Source organism: Nestor notabilis, unplaced genomic scaffold (genome assembly GCF_000696875.1).
Source record: "Nestor notabilis isolate BGI_N333 unplaced genomic scaffold, ASM69687v1 scaffold16025, whole genome shotgun sequence".
In the NCBI taxonomy this organism is placed as follows: domain Eukaryota; kingdom Metazoa; phylum Chordata; class Aves; order Psittaciformes; family Psittacidae; genus Nestor; species Nestor notabilis.
In genome coordinates this window covers 4,515-29,919 of record NW_009929905.1, presented here as the reverse complement: position 1 = coordinate 29,919, position 25,405 = coordinate 4,515, and the positions used below count along the sequence as shown (strand labels likewise).

Sequence of the window (25,405 nt, the reverse complement as noted above, 5' to 3'; positions counted from 1 at the left end):
TTTTAACTTGTTAAGAAAAAAATGCTGTAAGTAAGTGCCTTAGGGTAGAAACAGGGTTAAAGATATTGCCAGGGTCTACCATTAATTTCTTGGATTATGACTTAATTATGTATTATAAACTATGTTGGTGCTGCTGATTCTTTTGCCCTAAGGAAAGAGTTGGCCATGTAACAGAACTGGTTAAAAATCTACATCTTGCAGTTGTAGACACCATTACTAATCTCTTGACCAGGTCTTCCAATTCACTATGGGGACCATAAAGATAGTGTTGCATGGGATGAAAAGCCATGGTTTCCTCCCCTAACCTTCAAAGCCTTTAAGTCTTCACTTACCATAGAACAATGTAAGCATCATCAAATGGACACAACAGAACTGGTATCTATGGATCAACATGGCAAGAGCAGTATAATGTTAGCATCCAACACAGGAATAATAATAAATTTATTACAATTGAAACAAACAGATAATGCATTAGTTCATGTACAAAATACTGATAGCATTCTGCTGCCTCAGTCAGTGCTTACTAAGTACCCACAGTTAAAAACATCCTAAAACTGATGACACCACACAGATTTACAAAGGTCATAGCAATTTCTTGACAGTACTGGAAGAGAGCTCAGCTACTCTTTTAGGTTTGCTGCACAATCCAGGGAGATGGAGCAGGATGTAATGGGAACATCTGAAATCTGAAATTGTTCTGTACCAGGAAATTAAGAGTGACCAACTTAAAAGCATAGGGAAAATAAAACCATCACACTATGCATGAAATTAGTTACTTGTGGCAAATGTTTTCATTAGCAGTACCCAACCATAAGGCAGCTGATGACCAATTTGAGTGCCCATCATTGCTCAAGGCCCAAAATCTTAGTTGTCAGTTCTACTCCTGAGCTATGCTACCTTTAACTTTTCTTTTTAAACGAACTGATGAAACACAGAAGCATTTTCACTGAACTGCATCAACTCCCAAAGGAAGCCAGACACCTCAGAGAGACTCTTACTAAAAGAAATGTAGCTACAAACCTGCTGGATTGATTTGTGTTACTAGGGCTTTATACTATTGGGTTTGTTCCCCCCCACCTTTACGTACACATTTACTGAGTTTATAGAAGAACTCAGTGTGCACATTAGTATCTCTTCTTTCTTACTCCTGAAGTGAGGCGATGAGAAACGTGGTCCATGCTAACAAAATACCAACCATTTAAACAAAGTAGTGTTTAAATAAGCTATAAAGTACTTTCCTCTCCTCTATTTTGTTCCCCAGCCCCAAGCATAATTATCCAGATCTCTCTCAGGTACTTGAGGGATGCCTTAAAAAGCTGTAATTCATCCCATCTCTGGGCAAAACTAATAGGCAAAATGATTCCTGCAACCACTGACAAGTTTGCAAGCACATTCTAGTTGCAGCTAATTCATTTCTGGGGTAGTATCAGGTCACAAAACATACAGTGTGAAACGAATACTGGCACTGAGCAAACTTTGAAGCAAATTAGGACATTCTCTCCCTACTCCCTCTTATACCAGACTCCCTGACGGAAGTCCACAAATAATTTCTTCTCTAAGAAGACAATAAAAGCTCATCCTAATACAGTCTCAAGAACCATATATACACATTTTGTATATTTGAAAATCCTGGCAAAAGTCCACAGAAGCAGAAGATAAAAAGCATGAAAACTAAGTCTAACATCAGGTTCTCTACTGCACCTGACACCTAGAAACAAAACAACATAAGGCTTCTTTCTTCTGAGGTACCCTCCCCAAAATGCGATCTTCCAATGGCACGTGGAAGAGACCAGCTGTTGAGACCTTCTTTCTTGCTTCCTGGTTTAGGAAGTGAGACGTTATGCAGCAGAGAGGCAGGCCTGACGAATACTTTGTGCCCAGGTGTTTAAGAGCGCCGTGACTGAATGCTTGTCCGGAAGCTGCAATAGTTTGGAAGTCATGTACCGATACACGGACTGCAAAAAGGGATTGGCTGCTGGAAAGAAAGAGATAACAGATAAACAGAGTTACAACAAAAACAGTTTTTAAAAGGCTAATATAAGATGTTCACATTTCCATGCTATTACTGCATGCACGTGCCCAACAAATGTCATGCTAGCATCCTCATACCATACTGTCTGGGGTTTTTTATCCACAGAGGGCTCTGATCTGGATAGTCCGCTGGAACACTAAGCTGTAGTGGTGGGACATTTGGAAGATTCTTGTCATCTAGAATGCAAACACAATTCCCATCAGAACAAAGCATTCCTTGCTGGTGAGAGGTTTTTTTTGTGCAAGATTCAGTTTGGATTCTAGACTCTGAACCCCAAAGAGGAACCAAGCTGTACATGTCAATTTTTACTGGAAGGCAATCTCATTGCTTGCTTTAGCAACACTCTTAAATTCTTGGAAGAAAAGTCTGGCAAATGTAGCTCCATCTCTTATACGTTTCTGCACCTTGCCACTCTCACCATTTCATCAGCTGAATTTCACTAAGTTAGACACCTAATTTCTGAAAATTAAGTGCCTTATACTGATAATCAGGACAAAACCAGTTCCAATTTCTCAAACGAGGGGAGGAGGAAACAATCTCTTTTCCCCATTGGAATGCAAGAACAAAACAAGTTAATAGACTATAACATTTTATGATTATTCAGCTGAGACCAAAAAAGATGCAATATGAATTTCTTTCTTGAACATATACCACTGTCAGTGATCACTAGTACAAATCAAAATAGATCCTCCCAAAAATTAACTCAACATTTATCTAGCTCTGTCCTAGTTGCTGAAGGCAGAACAATTCTCACGTATCAGTATAGGTCAAATCAGGAATAAAGATTGTTACTAGCAACAAATTATTTTCTAGCCACTAAATGAGATTATCAGCTGCAGCTTCAGTGCAAAGAAAGGCTCAATCAGCATGAATGAAATCTCCAGGTGTACCCTGAAGCACAGAATGTCATGATTAAGCAGTGCTCTGAATCTGGAAAGTACAGACTTCATGTAGAAGCCAAAGGTTAGCAAGATTCAAGGCTTTTAGCGAAAAACCCTTCAACCAAGCTCAGCACTTCTTTCTGAATTCAGCCCTTAATTTCTTCTTGCTTACCTAGCTTGCATATGAGATGAACTGTGCCATTATTACTGCAGTGGGAAGGGTCCAGGTTCACCAGGAATTTAGGATTTAATCTTGCAACTTCTCCTTGTAAGACATTTGGTATGGTTTGTCTTTCATCCTCTTCATGTTTCCGTTTTCGAGGGGAAGCAACAGGGGCCCTGTGTAAAATACACACAAAAGGCCTAGGTGAAAACATTGTGCCAACACTGCATTTGTCAAATATTTTACAGCTGTAAAAAGGAAAGCTATAGCTCACACCCATCCATAAACCCATCTGTTCTTTTAAAAGGTAACTGTCTTTTTTGTTAAATAATGAACATACGACAGACAGCAGGTCATGATACATACATGATCGGTGGCCCGTGAATTGCAGTCATAGCTGGCATAAATGTACGGTAAAGAGAATGGTTGAAGACTGGTGAACGGATGTTGGCCAAAACAGCATCCAGAAGTGGCTGACACAAGTACTGCTGTTTGGTGGGGGGCACTGCAGGAGGCGGTGGAGTAGGCTGAAACAGAAGAGAAGTCCCTTTTCTTTTAATCATCGCCAAAAAAGGTATCTCTACTATTGATTCTGCAAAATTTTATAGCAGTAATCTTCCAATGCATGAAATGCAAAGAATTCTCAAAACTGCATACAGTAACATTAAGGGGGAAATAAATAATAACAAATAAACATTCACAGCTCTCATTTAGGAAGTCTGTCCTGAAATCCACTGCAAAAGTTCCTAGAAAGGACTCAAGTCTTTGCACAAAGTACAAGAATTTGAAAGTTCAGCTAAAAGAAACATACAGGTGACTTACATAACGTAAATGCTTGCCCATTTTTTTCTGTTTTCTTATTTTGTCCAATCTTACTTGAAGTCTTAACAGCATGAACAACAAAAAATGCAAAAAATTGTCTTGCCAAATATTATCACCTTTTGGAATTAACTGTTTATCTTTTGGCAGTTCACAGCATTACGTACCACAGCCATATCATTTTTCAGCTTCTCCAGAGCAATTTCACATTTCTGCAGCGTCTTCAGAGGGCACCTGCAGAAGAGGAGAAATTTCATCACCACAAAACAGCCACCTTGGCTGAAGTATTTCTGGTATCTAAGCCCCACATATAGCCTCAATGCCAACAGGGCTGGATGCCAAACAACAAATTTCTGGAAGAGCTGGGGAATCTGATGTCCAGCCAAAAGGAAAAAGAGTTACCGTTTTGAAGGGTCAGTCAGAATATCCAGGAGACTCTTCATTTTACTCAGGTCTTTCTTCCTATCTGAAATAATATCAGACACAAACACTGACTACAAGAGTAGCTTCCGTATTTGCAGACAGGAATACAATATTATGTTAAAAGTGAAAGCATGCATATCCAAAACAAGTATATCCATTGTCTAAGCTCTATGTGTCTCAAAAACCTAAGTCGTAAAGGAAAACTGAAGAGAATTTAAGGATGAGGATTTTATCTACTCTTCACAGTAAATCTTTACAGTCATAAACAAGAAAAAGCATCTAACTTTCACTGCCAATTTTAATCCCTGCAATAGAAAGCATCACAAAAGGCAAGTTACTGCTACTTTCAGCAGAAGAGATAGCTGAAAGAGAGAAATGTACAACTAAACATAGGAAACCTCACCTTCATTTTTATCTATTTTATTGATCATCCTCCGGAGTGGCTCAATGTATTTTGATAGCTGTTTGAGTTTTTCCAGATACTGTTGCTCTTCTGACTGGCTAGAACTGGCTGGACTCATGACAGAATTCGGATTTCCTGGCAAGACATAAAGACTGCATGTCACAGGGATGATAAAAGATACTGCAGAACACCACTATCGCATTTCAGAATCTGGGTCTGAAATGTGGCACTCCCAAATCATAGCTCACATCAAATATCCAAATTCACAGCTGGATGCCCTACAGTTCAAGGGCTTGTCCAACCCTCTAATCTTTGTGTAGAAATAACATGTTGTGTGGACAGAACAGCAATTCTCAGGTAATACGTTTTTGTTCTGAAACAGTGCAAAGTTTCATATACCCATTTTCTAGGTCCTCATTTTGCCGTCACTCTGGTGCATTGAACACTAATTCAACGCATTGAATTTGCTGCAGTTTTCCTTAAGTCAGTGCTTTCCAACTGCACAGCACACAACACCGGTATGAGAAGGAGCTAGCATGTTACTTCCATTCACAGTATCAGAAACTGCTTATTACATCTGGGAGAGAGAAGAGGACAAATGTCAGAGTACACCTAGGAAGATGTTTTGGAGCAAAGCAGCCTGCCACTTGTGATTAAGTGGTTACATCCTTTACAATTGCATGCTGGTGCTACGGGTTCCTTCCTGCACGGAACTAAGGAATCATTATGCCTCTATAAACTCACTCCATTAAAACAAGTATCATTCTTTTCTCAAAAGACTTGGAAAGTTAGAAAAACCCATTACACAGTTCAGTGATGAGAAAAGAAGTTTCAATTGATTTTGATGTGAGACATCCATGTTGTTGTGTTATATGGTGCATGTGCCATGTTCGTTACTTGCAATGCTGACTGCTTTGTAGAGCTCTTTAAAGTTTACATCATGCTAAACAATACAGGTTTTTTTGGGAACTATTAGTTACCAAAACATACCCCTACTCATGGTCTGCAGTATAGTACTCAGATCATTTACCTGGAGTGTTTAAAGGACCTGGGGATGGGACACTAAAGTTCTGAGGTGTTCGTGCAGCTGCTGGGCTCTGGGATGGCTGCGGAGATGGACTGGGGAGAAAGCTGCTGGGTGATGGAGCTGGGCCGGAGCTGAAAAATAAGCATAAAAATCAAACCTGCCAGAATATGACAAGGAAGCATGATCAGTGAGCAGATATACTTTTAGCAAGCTTTGTTACAGCACTGTGTAGCTCTGCCAGGAGTAGATTTGGTGAAATTTTCTTAAGTTTCTTAGTTTCTTTATTTAAAATAGGGCTTTTCAGACTGTATTCAGCACAATCCTCCCTATACTCTCCCTGAAGTTACTAAAATTCATTGACTTCAATGGAAACAGTATAAGATACATTGAATGCTTCTGAAAACCTCACCCTTACAGCACTGACAAAGAGTCTAGCTCACCTGACGTTTGAATTTGGCTGAGAAGTTGGCTGGCCTGGCTGAGGAGATGGCTGCGGCTGTGGTGGTGGAGGCATTGACTGGGGGGTTTGAGCTTGTTGGACAGGAGATGGGGATGACATCATGGTAATATTGTTCTGGCTGACCTGAAATGTGGAAAAAGATAAGATCAATAACAACAAAAGGGAGTAAAGGATGGGAACCTAACTAAAAGGCTTTACCTATGGAGAGAAGCGTATCCTCAGGCCTACAAGAAATTAAAACGTTAGTTTCCTGTTCTCTCCCATAATGACAGTCCCACCTGTATTACTCCTAAGGTTCTCAGGGCAGTACTTCACATCAGCTTTACTAGAAATAACCGCTAAAACTGCACATAATTTGAATAACTGTATAATAATAGTTTTTTATTTCCCAAACCATCACATTGCAATTAAAATATCAGTAGTGCCACCTGAAAAACCTGTACTTTATTAGTACTAAAGAAGAGCAGGAAGTAAAGACAGTTCTAACTTAAGAATTAACAGCCATAAAAACTCCTCCTCATTTTGACATTTGAACTAGTCTTCAAAGTCTGTCAGACTTCACTGTAGCTTCCAACTGGTTTTCTTTAGGAGGAAGGAAGGAAACGAGCACACAGTAAGCCCAATCACCAACATCTTGTTCAAACATTCAGCTTTGAAAATCTGGGCGGAGACAGAAACACGCCAAACTGAAAGCCTGGATGGGAAAATAAATGAAGTAGCTTTCTGACCTTAGGAGCATGATGAGGTGTGTCTAAAGGACAAAAAGATGAGTATTTCCAGAGCAGTACCAAACTCTGGGTAAAAATTAAGTGTATTCTTTACACAATAAAGTGCCAGAGCCAGATGATGGTCAAGTTTAAGTAACTTCTCAATTTGTTCTAATGGACACTTTTTCCCTTGATCACTTAAAACTAAACAAAAAACCCCCTGTACCATGGCCAGCAGCACAGTACAGTAGTGCAGATATTAAGTGATCATGTTTGTTTAAGGGACATACAGAGTTCTTGTGACCTGAGGTTATAAACACGTACATACAAAGATAAACCAAACTAGCCTGAAGAGGCTGCATATTGTGACTCAGTAATCCAAGTGTCCATTCTGCAAGTCACTGGTTAGCATCTTCATGAATTAACAACTCTGTTTCCCTCGGTCTAAAGCATTTTTAAGCAAAGGTCCCAGTAATCCACTAGTCCCAGACGCTTCATGGGCACTGCAACTTTGTGTTGTCCTTCACTCACTCATTAAATACGCATCTAAACCATCCAACTGTTTCCAGAGGACATGATATTTAGCACACTAAAAAGCAAGTATTGCATGATCTACTTTTGCACGTACACACTGAATATGACAAGAAATGCTTTGCCTGGAACATTCCATTACAGCATGCAAGAGGTCACACTTTGCTAAAAAAAATGGGCCCAAACAATCTCTAGGTAGGTGCAAATGTAAAACTGCTAAATCTGAAGATACTGCTATATAATCCATTACAGCATAGTTTAAAAATCAAACACAGTCTGACATACTAAGATTTTCTTTTTTCCATTTTCAGTGACCCCATTATCTTCTCAACCTCTCCTGCAAAGATAATACCTAGAACAAGAGAGGCTGAAATGATGTTTTAGATCAGCTGTAATATCTTCATTTTCTCCATAATCAACAAATACTGAGGTTGTGCTTACTGTTTCTCCTAGGAGGTAGGTTTGTTTTTTTTTCCCCGAAACAGCACACGTCTCCTCAATAGTAACGAAAGCATTTCTGAGATTCAAAAGCATAGACTGCCTCCCACAGAAACCAAGCATCTCACCGCTCTGGAAGGATGCTAGGATGAACACTGAAAAACACTCCCTGATGGTTTTACAATTCTATTTAACATTATATTGAACATTAAGAAATTTAGAACTTACCCATATGGATGCTGGACCCATTTTTTCATCAAGTCAAACTAAGATCACTTTTAGTGGCTTACCATTTCCTGAAAATCAGGCCCCTTTTAAGGATCTGAATTTGGTTACATAAAATTACTTCTGAAAACTTAAATCCTTGTGTTTGGGGAAGGAAGGAGAAAGATTTCATTAGGGTTTTTCCAGATTTAAGCTTCTGTATCTACTTCAACACCAAGATCCCTTTACATTCATTTACAAATATTACAGAAAAGCAAAGAAAAGAACATTCAGCATCTACTCTGCAAATAAGCAGAGAATTAATTAGATTTTTTTTTTACATTACCCCTTCTGATTTAAGTACACACATAGGCAAATGGCTTTCCTTCTTCCAACAGGTTTGCTCTGCCAGCTTAATTTCAGAATACCAAAGGCTAATGTCTAATATTAATCAAATTGTGACGTTGTCAAAAAAATGAACTCAGGAGTGTGCGATTCTGAACTTACTGCCTTACTTTAATTTCAAAGCAGTTAGTTTGCTACATAATAATTTCAGTTGTCTTTCTATAGAACATCTATAAAAGAGCATCTATAAAGCATCTATAAAAGATGCTTTTAACTTCAGGTTTCTACATTGTTTGCAGGATATGGATTAAGATTACAAAAATTTAATGAAATTTTGACTTCTAGAGAATGCTCTTTCCAACTAACTTCCTCTAAAGAAAAGGCTTAAAGGAAAAAACAACACAAAACCAAAACAGAAAAAATACCAATAAACCCAAAAGACAAAAAAAACCCTAAACAAACCAACCTTCCTCCAGAGCTTTAACTCCATTGAACTCATTTAGCTCCTCATTTAACTCCAGAGTTACTGACCATCTTCCACATACATAAGGAAATGCAAACTATGTCTTTTTTCACTTACAGAAGGGAGTTTCTGTATCTACAAGCATATTCATGGACAGCAAGTACAGCCCACTGAATGTATATCTGCTCTGCAACTCTACAGTGACCTGATCATGGCACCAAGCCCTACTTTTCTGAAGTCTTGCCCAAAGGATATTAGGCTTGCATGACAAAAGTTTGCACTTAGCAACCACTAAACCTACGCTATTCTTAGTGTTTAGAGCACACCTTGCTGGAAGATAAACTTGGCTATGAGGCCTACATCCAGTCTGCTGAGTCTCAAGCAAGGAACAGCACACAGTAAATAAGGCTAGTCAGAGTTTTTCAGAAGCTCATAGTAGAAAAAGTGTACAATATGCAGAAGCTACCAACAAGGAAAAGGAGACTGCAACAAGGAAGTGGTGGGTAATGAGGAACAGTAAAAACACTAAGTCAAAAGGAAAACTCTAGAAACCATTACACTACTTACAGTGTACTTACAGTTTCAATGTTAAGCCAGTATGCACAGCTTTGCCTACTCCGTTGCAAACTGAGTTTAAAGTTCACCATTATGCCGCTTTACATGACAAAATGTCAACTCTGCAGAGCTTCAAGTAAGGTCACATACAAGTTTCCATATTCCCAGACAGGCCAGTATCCCTTGCTTCATTCTAATATTAACTCAGGTTTACTTGGTTTTCTCCCCTTACAATTTCAGTTTGCTGAATATTTCTGCACCAATAATAAATCTGAAGTTCACGCTATTGCAGACTGCAATAATTTTGTTATCTAATTGCTAAATCTAAGAATTAATCTTTAAGTAAGTTTTGGTAAGAGCAGGTTTCTTGAGTGAATCCAAATATGGAGCATGAATCTTCTCTTAGCTGTTCAAAAAGTGCCACTGACAGTAGTTCATCTTTGATAACTATTCAGGCTCGAACTTTAGCTAAGTTTAAAAAAAATTCAGTTCTAATACTCTGGCAATTCAAAAGACCAGGAGATTGTGGAACACAATGCCATATCAGCAAATACATTCTTTTCATTGAAAAGACAGTAACAACAACAAAACCCCAACTAAACAAAAAAAAAAAAAGCACTGCAGAATCAACTGAACCTTGAGGTAAAAACCCCACAGATTGGCATTTTTGTCATATGGAGTAAAAATAGCCACTCAGTATTGATACCATATCCTCTTTTGTTGAAAGGGATTCTTCAGTGCAACACCAAGGTGTTTTTCTAAAGAGAAAAGACACTCTGAACTGCCTACCACCAAGTCTAAATGACTTTTGGTACTGTAGTCAATGAGATGACAGAGACTTCAGTGAGTAATTAATAACCAGATATATACTATAGCCCTTTACTCCTGTTGTGAACACCTGCAAGGGCTCTGATGACAAGCCAGTTGTAACATATACAGCAGGCAGTATTATTAAAGCATTTTATGAAATTAAGAGGCATAAATGACAACACTTCTAAGTTCTAATCTACCTAGAACCTCATCAAAATGATTTGGAAACAGCACTAGAGATTCATCCAGATCCAGAGCTCTCAAGTATATGGCATGTCAGACTGGCTTTAAAAACATGCTTCCTGCCAGCATCAAACTGTGACTCATTCACTCACCCATTTTACTACCACCCGCTTAGGAGCCATTTTCACTCCAATTATTGTACATAAAGAAATTTCCTTTCCTCTTCTGCCTTCTCTAGTTGTTCAGTCTTCTACATCATTTTCACAATCCTTGGAATGATACTGAGAGTGCTCCTGGATGACCGATTCACTTGGTATCACAAACCAGTGCTCCTCAGTAATCACAGACATGACAGCACTAGAAGATCAGCCTTATGGCACTGAATGCTTGAACTAGAGCTCTTCCATTATGACACAAATATTAAATTTAAGCCAATCTAATCCTCAAATATCTATCAGAAGGCATCATCATCAAACCAAACACTGAACACTTCATATGCAGATAACTGTCTCACTTACATATAACTGCTACCGTGAATAACGTTCAAAGTAAATTCTCCTTTGACTCAACAATTATGCCTGGGGTTTATTTCAATTAACTTAAGAACAAGGACCATTCATCTTAAACTAGAAACAACAAAAGATGTATTTGCCTAGGTCTGCAGAATCTTTGTGGTTACTGTATCCACCTTAGCAAATTCCTGAGAAAAGGCTGTGCCTACTAAACTTGATGCAGCAGCACTAGGAAGCAAAGTTTCAGACATTCCACAGCCCCACAACAAGCTTGCAAAGGAAACAAAAATCAAAGAGTCAAGAAACGTTCATTAAACCTATGAAGAAAATGCAGTGGTATTGAGAACTAAAATTGCATCTGGCATTAAATTTGAAAATTAGCATCTAAAAGAACTAGACATGCGGTTCAGGAATAACAGATAGAAAAAGGCAGTTGAATGCTATTCCACCATCATGATGTGGATTTAAACTACCACTGATCACAGGGCTCGGCACACTTTAGCAGAGGAGAGCCTCATCTTGTGACCTCGTGATAAGAACTCAGTTCTATTTCTCTCCATTCTAGTTCTGCTCCCTGAAAATGACACGTTGCTTGCAAAACATGACCATGAAGTCTTTAGCAGATGCAGACCTGCACCAGGCAGATGCAGTACTCATGCATCTTCCAGTAACAGCAGGATAGGTGTTGCCAGCCTTGTCTACACAGATTCTTCTCTGGTACAGGTACAAGTGGAATCCTTCTGGCAGTTCCTCCTACACAACCGTGAAGCAAAGGAACAGCTCCATTTTTCTTGGTCCCTGGTATCATGCCAAGAAGCTACTCAAATTGGAATCAGCCAATTTTACCATTGATGAAAGAAGGAACTGTAAGGAACATGAACATGAGTGAGGTCCCAGACACAACTCAGCTAGGACACTGCAGTACCGACTTGCAATACTCATGAACGCACAGTCGTGGAGTACAGACAAAAACTAAACAGAAACCACAAGCTCTCATTTAAGATTTGACTCAATTCTGAACATGGAGATGACATACATGTTAAAATAAAGATCTGTATCACTTTAAAAATGCTTTATTTGATATCCCAAACTCTCAGAAAACCTATTATTTAAAATGAAAAAGGATCCATAAGAAACCTTAACAACCCAATACCCGGAGTAACACCAGCAAGTTAGTTGTCTCATAAAAAAGTTAACTTCCTGCTTGAAACCAAGTGCTATAGAATCACATATTGAATGCTTTGCACCATTCCTGACACGACGTGCTTTGACTCAGTAAATACCTGTGGCATTTGCTGTCCGCCCAAAGGAATGGAGCTTGGCGGTGTAGCAGACACAGCGGTGGTAGGCGGGAACCGTGGTCTTATTTGCATCCCACCTCGGGCCATAGGTGCGGTGATCATCTTTGAGGACAGAGGGACAACAGACAAAAGTAATCGCAAAACAAGAAATGCAGTGCACTGGCAGGATGAGAAGCACATGCAACCTCCAGGAATTACAGGGAAGGAAAAGCATGAAGGGAAGGTTAGTGAGCTTTTCTCTAAAGGTTAATCTAACATGCTAGCATATAAATCAAACTCCTTTTCATCCTTCCTATCAATTTTCGGGAAGCATCTAATAAATTCCAGGTAGTATCTTGAGAGAACTGATACATAGATTCAGATTCTTGGGTTGAGGGTTGACTATGCTGACATTTATATGAAGGGCTTTTCCTAAATTTCGTCTGACATCGTAAATTTCTAGAATTCTTAGAAATAAGTACTCCAAAATTGTTGTCAAGAATGATCCATGTAAGAAGCTATATAATGCCATAGGTTTCTGATGTGCTTTCCCCCACTGAGGGCTCAAAGGATTTAGCAGTATTTGCATATGCCATCCTTCATTATAGAAGTATTTGGCTGACACTTCAACAGCAGCTGTGAGTACAAATGCTCCACAGTGAGCAAGATTTCAGACCAACCTATGATATTATAACAATGCCAAAGACAACAAAAAGGACTTCTGTGTTTGAAAAAGCTATTTCTTTCCTTCTATTACCCAGAGAATAAGTCAAATATATCCTTGTAATCTCCATCATTCTGAAAAATATCCATTCCTCTATTACTAAGCTACTCTAAAATATTCTGTTATGACTCTTAGAATCTGCCTTGAGCTTATTCATGCACTACTTGATTCTCCAGATATATAGACTGAGCACATCCTGAAGTGTCATCACTTAGGACAAGTGATGAGGTTAGCACTGGAATGGATTTGTATTTTAAAACAGTATTAAGACTATGCTACTCTGCAGTGTCTAGAAGCACCTTTCAGACCCATTAGCCTAAGTAAGCCACACAGATTTAATAATACATATCTGCATAACCCTCTGTTACTTAAAATTTTGATATTACACCACATATGCTGAGAATTTACAGCAAATACAGCATATTTTTGAGGTAGTATTCAAGTAACTTTGGGAGACTCACTTAACAGTAAAAGAGCTTCTGTTTTGTTCTTCAAAGATCTACAGTAAAGTAGTCCTCTGGGCTACTTTTTTTTCCAGCATACGTATTACCAAGGAACCTACATAGGCCTTAACTAACCTACTTGTTAATGAAATCTCCTTTCAGTAAATGGTTTGAGGCATTCTTGTTTAGTGTTCTATGTAAACAGACTGAAGCAGCCAGCAACATGTCTCTAGAGAATGTCAGAGAATGCATGTGCTTACAATTGTTAAATAAAATTAAATACAACATAGCAAGACTGAAAAAGGAAGCAATAACTGATAAAGAAAAGAGTGTCAAATTCAGCACAGCTGTTAGTTCACAACATCAGAGCAATGCAGTCCCTTTCCATCCAAGGCAAAGAGGGATGGTCAGAGACAGGATTTCAAAAGAGAAACAAATGAGAGCACTTCAGACATCACATACACACATGCACATGTACACACACAGCATGCAACAGCCACCACAAGCAAACACAACAACCCAGCACTGGCACAAAGCACAGGTGGATGCTACAAAGTGCAGTGAAGAGCTACAGTATCAACATGAGAGCTGGTGAAGCAACACACAACCCTAAAAAAACCAACCAATCAACCAAACAAACAAAAAAAAAACCTAAACAAAACAAAATTAAAAAAAAAAAAAACCCAAACCAAAACAAAACTGGGAAATTGCTGAGAGGGGGAGGGGAGGGAAGGGGAATACATCCTTCCAGGCACAATCACCCCATCTTAGACCCTCGTGAATGCACATGGATCTCTGGAGCGTGTGAAATCCCAGGGATGCTGCGGTGAGCCACATGTCCCACCTTGGTCCTGTTTCTCATGCCACGCCACCAAAGTGTGAAGATTAGATTGCTTCCTCCAAGGGCAAGGACATTAGAAGCATATTCACAGTTCAAGTGTCTGGCAAACCACTAAACACCAGTATAACAAACTGCAATTCAAAGGCTTTCAGCTGATTGCTGTATTAAGGTTGGTCAAATGTGCATGTACATGCACCCAGTTTTAGCTTTGAATTTTATTTTTTTTTAATAAACGTGTACTTCAGAAAGCAAGTGTATATATAAAATGATACCAATTCCACCACTCACTTAACAGAAGTGACCTATTTTTTTCCCCATTCTCCAGCTGATTTACATGTATGAAACCTGTGATCCTTTAACAAAGGAATTGGGAAAGGGGGTTCCAAAGATTGCATCTGGTTTAGGAAAAGCAATATATCCATGCAGCTGTTCTTGTCAGTCTAAAAACAGAAGACAACTAGAAGTGCTCAAGTTTGAAAAGATTTGAACTGAAGGCAAATCTGATTTATCTCAATTCACAGAATTAAGAATTTTACCCCATAACAAGAGAGAGCAAGCAGAGGAAGAGAGTTTCCCTCCACTGAGAGATACAAAACCCATTATCTGATAAAAATGAAGTGGAATATAGCAAGTAGAATCCTGTGTCTGTATTTTTCTTTCATCTAAAATCCAAAAATTCAGAATTCCATAAATATGCAGTTTCTGGTGAGCACATGTAAGCACAGCGCCACTGTCATCCCACTAAAGGCAGCTCTGATTTTCAAAGAGCAAGAGCCAATCTGCATTCTGAGCACGCGAGGGAGTGGCACCAGAACAGTGATTTCAATTTTATTAATAATTACCTCCAGTTGATTACAGCTTTTCTCTTGGTGCTGCAAGCACTCATGTAGCACACTGCAGTCACTAGGACATTGCTGTGTTTGTTTCTCAGCTTCACCTGCGAGTTACACGCTCTCAAGGACTGGATACCCAAGCAGGGTAACATTGACCTGTGTGGTGTCTTTACAACTTCAGAGAACTTCAAAACTCAGGTGGCTCCATGTTAAACCTGGAAGTGCTTCTACTTTTATGTAGGAAGGAGGCACAGAAACTTAACAGAAAAGGAAAAATGCAGCCATATCAACCAAAATCCCCAGTTTGAAAGCACCCAGAGATTAAGTTTAGAATGTAACAAGCAAAGATTAGGATATGGTTTGTTTATAACAAAAGCTTCCCTGACCCAAATAAAGAAATCCAGGCAGATTTATTAAAAATGCTGGTGCTAGTGAAGAATGTACTAAATACAAAGCAAAATCTACTCTTAGAGGAAACTTCTTAAAAATTAAAGAAAATCCACATATACTCCCAACACCAAAGCTGCATTGTAATATTCTACACAGCCACAATCTTAAAATAGGATACACAGAAAATACACAAGTACAAGAAACCCATTTAATTATTGGACTCCACAGCAGTAGACTCATTAAAATAAATGGACTAAAGCTTGTATGTGGAATTTTCTAAACTCCATCTGTGACAGATAATGAGCAATCCCTGAGTTTACTACACATGTCTGAACAAAGCTGCAATACAAAACCTGATGTCAACCATCTTATCACCTGAAACTTTTCAAATGCGCCATGCTGTTAAGCCACTGGCATATGAATTCATTGAACAGGAGAAGAATTAAGTTGACTCTACATAAGCACAACCCATCTGCTTAGGAGTTGAAAAGAGCACCATTAAGTTAGTAAAAAGTAAAAACGTCAGCCTCCTTCCAGCCTAAGTCCCTGCAGCTCCCACCTGGAAATTATTTGAGAAATAAACCAGTTTTAATTCACATTTCAACTGTAGAAAGAGAATTCTCCATTGCTGCCATTACTGTACCAACTGTACTTACCACTGCTCAGCTTTTACATCCTGTGTTACACTGACACAAGCAAAAGGACCAGTACAGAAACAGAACTTAGCCACCAACAAGCACATGGGCCACATGAGGGTTATGATAGTACAAGACACTATTCCTCTTACATGTTTGGGAGATGTATGTTAAAGAACCAATTGTTATCACAGTCAATGTAAAAAGCTTCCAAAGGTCTTATTCAATCTATATTATTAGTTGCGTGCATGCAGACATGGAATGTCTGGGTATTGAAAAAGACCTCTACCATTTATCCTAGTCAAACCTCATTTCACCCATCTGCCTCAGTCTCTTAATCTACAAAGCGGTGATAATTGTACTTACCCGCGTCTGTAAAATGCCCCAACACTACAGAGGTAAGCCATGAAAGACTATTTCATATTCTTGTGGAAAATGGGATGAGAGTTTCAGATCAAGCCATTCCTAATTTTTTTCCCCCCATGTATCCTTCGTATCAGACACATATCAAAGAACAATCACTGGGGCTAAGAGTGTATTGCAGGATAAAACTGTGTTACACAATCAGCTTTCACCCAGCACTTTTTAAAAATGTAACTCTGCACTTACAACACATGCCATTTGTTCTTCACAATTCACATCCAGAACAAGAGCAATCTACATCTACTGCCCATTTCACTCAGAAAAAGAATGAAAGAGGAAAGGAATGAAAGGGGAGTGCAGAGAGATTTCATTGTCTATATTATTTTTGTAGTCAATACATAGAGATGGAAGGGGTAAATCACATGAGTAAAGACAGCAGGCAAAGATTCACAGTACAGAAATCAGTTTATGCAACAAGGTGGTCACCTAAGAAAGTTTAACGAAAGAAGAGGTGATACACTCCAGGTACCAACAGTCAGACTTGTAGTGTGACCAGAGAAGGATGTCTTATTGAGGTGCATTCCTGTGTCAGTACAGGCAACAATCTTACCTACTTGGGACAGAAAGCATGCACAGAGAGGTTGTCAGTGAAATCCTGCCTCTGACTCCTAGCAAAGGAGAAGCAGCATAAAAGCCCATATCTCTGTTACAAAGGGTATGACCAATGTCAGACCCCTCATCAGAAAGCCACCAGAAACCCATCTCTATGCTTATCTCTACCATGCACTTGCTACAGGCCTATAGCTAGTGATACTTGCTTCTGGTCCCTTACCTGCCCTGAGGCTCCCATCTGAGCAGCTTGGGCCTGAGCTGCTTGCACTGCTGCTGCTGCCTGCTGCTGCTGGACCAACTGAGCTCTTACCTAGAGTGAAAAAAGAAAGAAAGAGTAAACATACATACTTCTGTTTCAACTACATTGACTATGCTCAAAAAAGGGTGTGAAGACAACATCAGCCTCACATACATTATCCCTAGTTTCTGAGCTTTCTTTAGGAAAAGAAGTTCCCATGGTTTTAACATTTAAAACAGTCTTCCATAGACTGTACGCCCAAGGTTCAATTTCTTCTTGCAACTTCTCTTCTGTACCATCAGGTCGTCCTATGACAATACCAGGTACTGTAGCTTTCTGGCAAAGATAGTTAACTGCATATATGTTGATTTACCCTCAAGCACACTGTATTAAGCACCTACCAATAACCAACATTTCCAGTGTTTACACATGCATTACGACTGTCCATGTGATGTATGTGACCTCTAACTACTCCTAGCATAGCTGTTAGGAGCACAACATAGATATATGGACTTGCCCATCTGAGGTCAGTAATTACTCAACTGTGGCTGACACTTCACTGCTCCCCAGCAAGACCCAAAAGAGAAGTAACAGTTCAAAAAGCTGCACCATTAAGAGGATAGCCCAGCAAGAAGTTCAACAGAGCAAAACTATTGTCTTGTCCCCATTCTCCTCAAGGCAGAATACAGGAACTACCAGTATCTTAAACTTTGACCAGAACTTCTAAGCATGGCAACAGAAGCAAAGCCAGCACACTAGAGAGCCAGCACTGGGCTCCGGTCACACACACTGGGCATTTCAAAGTACTTGCTCATGTTCTAGAGCAGGAAACATCACATAGATAGTTTTTCTTTAACCAGAGTTGTTTGTTTCCTTTTTTTTTTCTTTACTTGCCTATTTAAGAGTAAGAGAAGAAATTATTTCTAAATATTAGCTGTATAAATGGTTTTCAGAGTTCCAAAAGTCCTACTCTTTGACACAAAACTGTTCTCTACTGGCAGGCCCAGACATAAACCTTTAAACTCAAAACATTCAAACTACAGATCTCAACCTGTGTTTTCTCCTACCTCATTATCAGCAAAAGTCAAAGACTTTGTATTTCTCTAGAGGATCATAATGAACCAACAATCAGCTGGTGACTAGCCCTTACCTGCATTGCTTTTAATTGCTGTGGTGTTAGAGTAACAGGCATAACCTGACTAGGAATTTGTCCTGAGATTGCCTGTGGCTGAGACACCATGGGCTGGGGTTGAGGCTGGGATTGTGGTGGAAGCTGAGACTGTTGCGCCTGAGTAACCTGTTGCTGCTGCTGCTGCTGCTGTTGTTGCTGTTGTTGCTGCTGCATCTGTTGTATCTGCTGTTGCATTACTTGTTGAGGTGGCGGCTGCTGCTGTATCTGCTGTTGTGGTATTTGTTGCTGCTGTTGCTGCTGCTGCTGTTGCTGTTGCGCCTGCATAGCCTGTGCTGCCTGCAGCTGCTGCATTTGGGCAATGCGCTGTAGTTGCTGTTGTTGCTGTTGCTGCTGTATCTGAAAAGCAGAAAAAGCCAGGATGCTGACGTTTCCAGCAATGCAATAGCTGCTTTATTTTTATAGCATAAACCAAGAGCAAACAGAATCCTAGTAGGTCAGTCTGACATTTTAAGCCCAAAGGGAAAGCCCAACCTTTTTATCCACCCAAGCTTCATATATCTCAACTCTACATAGTGCACATCCCATAGTTTCAGTATTACAAGCTTGTCTTGCTACTGAAACTGTTTTGAAAAGAAAAGATGAAGTCCATCAGCTTCTCCTTTACAAATGGGCTCAGAATCACTTTCTTCAAAGGTAACCAGCCTGCATCAACACCACTGTTTACCAGAAACTGCATGAGAGCATGACAGCTGAAGTTTCCTCTTCTCCTTTCAGTGCATAAGGATGATACATGTGTACTGGATGATACATATGTTTTAAAGCAGCGATGTATAATTCACACAATGACAAAATAACCATTTCTAGAGTAATATCAGTGCTTTTAGTTCTTTCCCACATCCCTGTTCTTGTCAGAGTGAAAGACTATCCTGATGTTTACAAAAAGAAAGACACAAGGGCTTTAATTCTCTATTGCTATGACAGAAGAAAGTAACCAAACAATGTTAAACCCTTCCTCTGGGATGTAACATTGTTGGCAATTAACTTGTCAGTCTAAACTGAAGTCCCACACTGAAGTGGAAATGCATCAACAACAGGCAGAGCTGAGATTCAGTACTTCCGTACAAGCCAAGTCTCACTTGTCAAATAACTGATCACAGATCACCTCAATTGCCATTGTAGTTGTTTGTCATCACCTGCTGTTGGTTTTGCTGCTGCTGCATCTGCAGTTTCAGCATGTGCTGTTGCTGTTGCTGGACAGCTTGCAACTGCTGCTGTTGCTGCTGCTGCTGCTGCTGGACGGCTTGCAACTGCTGTTGTTGCTGCTGCTGGACCTGAAACTGTTGTTGCATGGCTGACTGCTGGGCCTGGAATTGCTGCTGCTGCAAAGCCACCTGTTGCTGCTGGAATTGTTGTTGCTGCTGCTGCTGCTGCTGCTGAGCTATCTGCTGAAGCTGAAGTTGGGCTAAAAAGAAGGTAGACTGGACTTAAAACATGAGACCCAAACAGTGCCAGAGACAGTTACCCAGTATAACTCATAATTGAAAATAATCCCTAAAGTACATTAATGTTCTTCGTTAGCAGCATATACTTTTGCTTCCTCAAATGGTTGAGGCACATTAACAGGAGAATTAATGACACTTCTTACTACCAACCTCTACTTCCCACTGCCTATACCGAGTCAGTAACGTAGGTAAAGAATGTAGAAATATGCAGAAGGAAACATGCAAACAGGAAACACCATACCCATAGCAAAAATAGGTGAGCTCGACAAAAATAAAATTCTGAAGTAGGAAGAAAGAAGCGTTTTCTCAGATAAACAGCTAAACTGTTCCTCACTATACTAAGGAAGACATTTATCCCATTAGTTAGCAGTATTTGAAACCAATTCTTCCTGCAGTTCATTTAGTTAATTTAGCCAGAAGTATGAAATTGCTTCAGCACCCTTTCCTTGTGGAAAAGAGGTATGTACTGAAAAGCTGACGTAACAATTTCAGTGGTTGAAGCAAACTGAACACTTACTCTGCTGAGTAGCTGTAGAGACACCAGGCATACCATGAGGGGCCATTCCTGAGGTTCCAGGAGGCTGCTGCTGCCCTGGGAGACTCATCTGCTGTCCCATGGCACCAAGGCCACTCATCCCACTCATCGGTGCTCCTTGGGCTCGGGAAGCCATGCCCATTCCAGGTGCCCCTGCGGGGGGACCCCCAGTTAGGTTCTGCAGGGCATTCATTGGATCTACAAAGAAAATAGTTACCAACAGGCAGCCAGCCATGCAATTGCCACCCCAAAGTCCTCTGTTCACCATCATCCATTCTCTGATCTGTTGGCTTCAGACTATGTTTAGATCCAAAACCCTGAGAACCTAACATTCAGTGCTCTGCTGTGAGACAAAAGGCTTCTGGCACATCTTTCTCTCTCTGCAAATAGAGTGGAAATTATTTAAAATGCTTCAAATCTGCAAAGTTCCAAAAATATTCTAAATACATTAGAGAAAAGGAACTTATCAGTCACCTCTGAATTTATATGCAAGTCAAAACACATATATCCATGAGGATATATACAGCTTGTAACCCCAAAATGCAAGGAACAAGTCCCACTGTGGATCCAATTAGCCTCTTCCTCCTGAGGTCAACACAGAGAAGCAGGGCTGAGACCAGAGGATTACTTTGCTATACCGTTCTCTCCGTAACATCACATTTATTATGCAGTGGATAAATTCAGTGCCTTTCAAGACAATTGTCATAGTCTGAACCCTGGGCACACAGAAAAGTAAAGTCAAAGGAATCGCCGTTCAAGAGGACAAAACACAACATGGGGTGCAGAAGCAGAATTAATCGGGTACAGAATGTAACATCCCTTCTTTTTTAAGAATACTTCTAATTTCCAACTGCCTAGACTGGATATTACTCAGTCACAGACACTGCATACTTAGCCTACAAGAGGATAAAAATAGAGGATCCTACTATGCTTCTAACATAAATTGCTGTAAAACCAGCATGGAGGCAGAAGGCGTGATCAGATCTAACCTCAGGAAGTGGCAGAGTGCGTACGCCCCACAAACACAGCGCTTCCCTCTGACTCAACACACTGAGGAACCCAAAGCTGGTAACAGGGAGAAACCTGGACTGCTCAGCAGGAGATGAGTTTCACTTAGGGTAGTGAGCTAGCGAACAGGGATACAAACAAGTCTACTATGTTACATCCAAAACACTGTCCAAGCCTTTCACCCTCACCATGGATCAACTCCAAAGCTATCATGCTACCTTTCCTTTCCTCCAGCAGCATTTAATATTCTAGCTACAAAATATACCTTCTTAGTACACCACAGCCCTGATTTCTAAGCTGTTCTGTTCGGAAATGGGAGGGCAGGAGGGGAAGAAAAAGAAATAAAGAAGAAAAAAGAAGCTCTTACCACTAACTGAGGCTTGAGATTTCTTATTGTCTGCAAAGGAAGAACAGTTAATTGTCTTTGTTGATATCATCACACAAATTTGGCCCCAAAATACATTAACCTAAGGCAATTTGATTACCAGGATGCTATACAAACAACGGAAAGCAAGCAAAAAAACAGGAAGAAACTAGCATGCACATTACATGAAAATTTTTAAAGCAACTTAAAGAGTCACATGCAGAACCACACATACAAGCCCTAAAATTTACTTTTTTTGGGACGATGAGATAAACAATCCCATTACTGAGGGGAAATGAAAAACCCACAACCCCCAAACCAATTACTTACGAATATCTCGAAAATGGATAATAAGTCTGGCCACAAGAGAAAGATATTCCTCCTAAAAGTGAAAAATGAGGATTTTAGAACAGGAAATAAAAACAGAGCAACCATGACTTCCTGGCTTTCTGGTATTCTTCCTCAACATAACAGTTTTTATTTTGCAATGTCTGTGGGCTTCTCAGAGCAGTTCACTTGTGAGGAACAGTCTGTTAATTAACTAAGTGAGAATATTTTTACTAATACGTCATTATGATTCTTGGTACAAGAAAGCCAAGGAAACACAAAATTCACTGGAAAGAACCTCCATGACAGTCACACTTTCAGGATCACAATGTGTGAACATAATTATAAACCAATAAATCCATTTTCCACCTCTTATCCACTCTAATTCCTTTTTCTTAAGGATTGAACCTGCTTATTTGGTAGACAAGCTTACTTTAGTCCTTGAACTATGTCACATTCATACTACAAGAATGTTTTTTAAGCCAAGTTAGTATTACAAATACAAGTTATCAACTTTAAAGACTAACGTATGACAAGTGTCAGAAGTAAAAAGACAAATATTCTTTGCAGAATTTTATTAGTGTGCTTCATAAACCGTAAGAGAAAACAGCACAGGGCTGAGATAGCCTTCCTGCCCATGAAACTACTACCTCACCAGTGAGGATGCCATCAGCAGGCATAAATTTGTGACATTAACATTATAAAATATTCACCAAGACAAGTTCTACCTTAAATGTGCCTTGTCTGGAGACAGCAACAGTATGCAGTTTCTTATAACACAGCTCCAGGAAATATGTCTGAGTTTTGGCAGAGTCTAGAAATGTACCTGATAACCAGACTTTCACAGAGACCACAATGTTTCCCTTGGTCTTACTCTTGACGCAGCCTTTCATTGGTATTCTAGTTTGTCCTCACCACCAAACTGGTTATATGGGGTGGTGCTACACAGAAGATGAAGGAAATTCTATGCAACTCACTATACACAAGTCTTTGAATAAGAATTAAGTGTGGTCCCACATACGCATTAAATGCTGCAGCATCAGTAAACCTGTCTTGGACTGAAGTCCAGTTGGATGCAAAACACCTCTCTTCCCCTCAGGATAAAAGAAGCACATATAAATAAAAAATCCTGCATAACTCTGTACTCCAAGCAAAGACAGTTAACTAAGTGCCCTGGGTTTGCTATTTCTGCAGTTGTTCCAAACTGCTTTTGACCCCCCTGTAACTTCTGGAAACAAACAGAGATGCTTTACCCTTGTTTTGGCCTTCATAAACACATGACTCTCCATATCTTTGCTGGATTTATTATGGGCAACACCAGCTTTCCTCATAGCATCATCACTGAAAAAAGAGGAAAAACCAAGACCGAGTATTAATTGAGGACATCAGAAAATACTTTCTGTAGGTAGGAAGATCTATAGACAGGGCAGGAAGGGGACAATCAACATAAAAGCAGCAGGTGAAACAGGAAGATGAAAAGAAGGCCCTGGTGATGGAAAGTTGAGGGGAAGAAAAATAACAGGTTTGGCAATAAAAAACTTTTGATTCCCTTACTGTTCTTTCCCATTTACCAGCCAGAATCATGGGGATTTACTGTCCTTTCTCCATCACACCTCTAGTAAATTGGATCCAGATCTGCTCTCTGGATGGGACACTGAATATACACAATGAAAAGGAAAAAAGAAAACCCAACAAACCCACAATCAAACCACACAAACACAAAACCACACACAAAAGGAAAAACTAAACCCTACACATTGCTAAGGACATGGATGGAAAAGAAAGGGCATTCTCAGTTCACCAAGAAGCAGCAATCAATTCAACTATGAAACACACAATGAGATTAAGACATCCTAAAACAAGGAGTTCAGTCAGATGAACAGGCCTAGTTAAATCCTCTGGGCATTCTCATTCTTGGAAACATGTTACTTCCCTGCAAAACCTCTTGTGTTCTAAAACAGCCTAGCAGCTACAGTCTAAATTCCACAAGCAAGTTACCAGGAAATACTTCCACCTTGCAATTAACATCTCAGCAACTAATTTCTCAGTAGCCTGCTGTTGCATGAGCAGCGTGCGTGTAACGGTAGCGGTCCTTGAAAGTTTCAGACAGTCTGAAGGGGGACTACTGTTTTCTTCCCTCTGAATTTCTACCACCTCCCATTCTGCCAGAATGGTGCTTGTACAAGCAGTAAAATGGTTCAGCTTCCCGGTTTAACTCAGCGAGGAGATGCTATAGCCTTAAAATGCAGGAGCTTAGGCTGCCACAACTCACACCCTTACTTTGCAAACTAGTAGCATACAGCTAATCTACTGCAGCCTGCAAAGCAGAAGACAGCAGAACATAGCTATCTGCTGTAAGGCTCTCTCATGGTAACTTGTGTTCAGACACTAAAAAACCCTGTTGTTTACACATGAAGGTTACTTAAACTGAAGCAGAATCTGAACATAATGCAGAATAACTATTCCTCCATGTGTAAACAAGCCTCAAAAAAGTGAGCTGCTCACAAAGGAGCTCTGCTGCAGAGGAAAAAGCTATATCCAATTCATTATTGACACCTCCCTGCTTTAATGCTTTCTCTTTCAGAAAGGCTGCCTGTAAATCCCTTCTACTCTGAATCGTCCTTAACTTCCCAGTCCCACAGTACAATGACAATGTCCAACGCCTGTCATTTTGAGAACATCAATAACTGAGCAGGCAGAAAGAAAAGATTATGCAGAAGCAAGTAAAGGAAGTAACACACAGGTAGTGCTAAGTGGATGTGATACAGACTGATTAATGTGGTATCAGGAACTTTGAACAAAGAAAAAAAATCCACAGCAAAGAAGCTGTATACTTTTATATGTATCCACCTTTTGATGTCATAGAACATGAAAGACATTTTATAATGACTACATCTGCATTACTTAAAAATAGCACTCCAAGCACTCCATGTCATAACTGTCAGCATTCCAATAAAGGGTTAGACTAGGAGGAGGAAAAAATACACAACTTCTTTGTTCATATACTTATCTGCAATCAATATAAAAATATTTATGTTAAAAGACAGAAAATCACTAAAAAAAGAAAAAGACCATTGCTCCAGATCCTTGCAGAACACCAGTCTCAACAACACTCTGAAAACTAGATGGTACCAAAACTTGACCCTCACCTGCCTCTTAAGCACTTACTAAACCCATCATAAGATGTGCACAAAAATTCTGCCTATTTAATTTCATGCAGAA

The 25,405-nt window shown here is 39.7% G+C and overlaps 1 protein-coding gene across 1 annotated transcript; it reads right to left on the bottom strand.

Moving 5' to 3' along the window:
- Positions 1 to 1,392: 1,392 nt before the first annotated feature.
- On the bottom strand, positions 1,393 to 24,223 carry MED15 (mediator complex subunit 15). Its single transcript, XM_010015198.1, has 19 exons — positions 24,210 to 24,223; positions 23,437 to 23,524; positions 22,187 to 22,238; positions 21,860 to 21,889; positions 20,467 to 20,682; positions 19,641 to 19,909; positions 18,442 to 18,837; positions 17,490 to 17,651; positions 17,298 to 17,387; positions 12,240 to 12,359; positions 6,189 to 6,331; positions 5,752 to 5,879; positions 4,722 to 4,856; positions 4,298 to 4,361; positions 4,063 to 4,129; positions 3,443 to 3,603; positions 3,086 to 3,252; positions 2,110 to 2,208; positions 1,393 to 1,975 (listed from the first exon to the last, which is right to left on the bottom strand). Exons 2-19 carry the CDS (start codon positions 23,512 to 23,514, stop codon positions 1,839 to 1,841), a joined length of 2,514 nt encoding a protein of 837 aa, XP_010013500.1. The 5' UTR covers positions 23,515 to 23,524; positions 24,210 to 24,223; the 3' UTR covers positions 1,393 to 1,838.
- Between the last annotated feature and the right edge of the window lie 1,182 nt (positions 24,224 to 25,405).

Excerpts from the sequence above, each read along its gene's own strand:
- MED15 (XM_010015198.1), bottom strand. The coding sequence starts at position 23,514 with ATGAGGAAAGCTGGTGTTGCCCATAATAAATCCAGCAAAGATATGGAG. Across the intron at positions 22,239-23,436 it reads TTATGAAGGCCAAAACAAGG|GAGGAATATCTTTCTCTTGT; the intron begins GTAAAGCATCTC and ends TTTCACTTTTAG. Across the intron at positions 4,130-4,297 it reads CTGACTGACCCTTCAAAACG|GTGCCCTCTGAAGACGCTGC; the intron begins GTAACTCTTTTT and ends CCTCTTCTGCAG.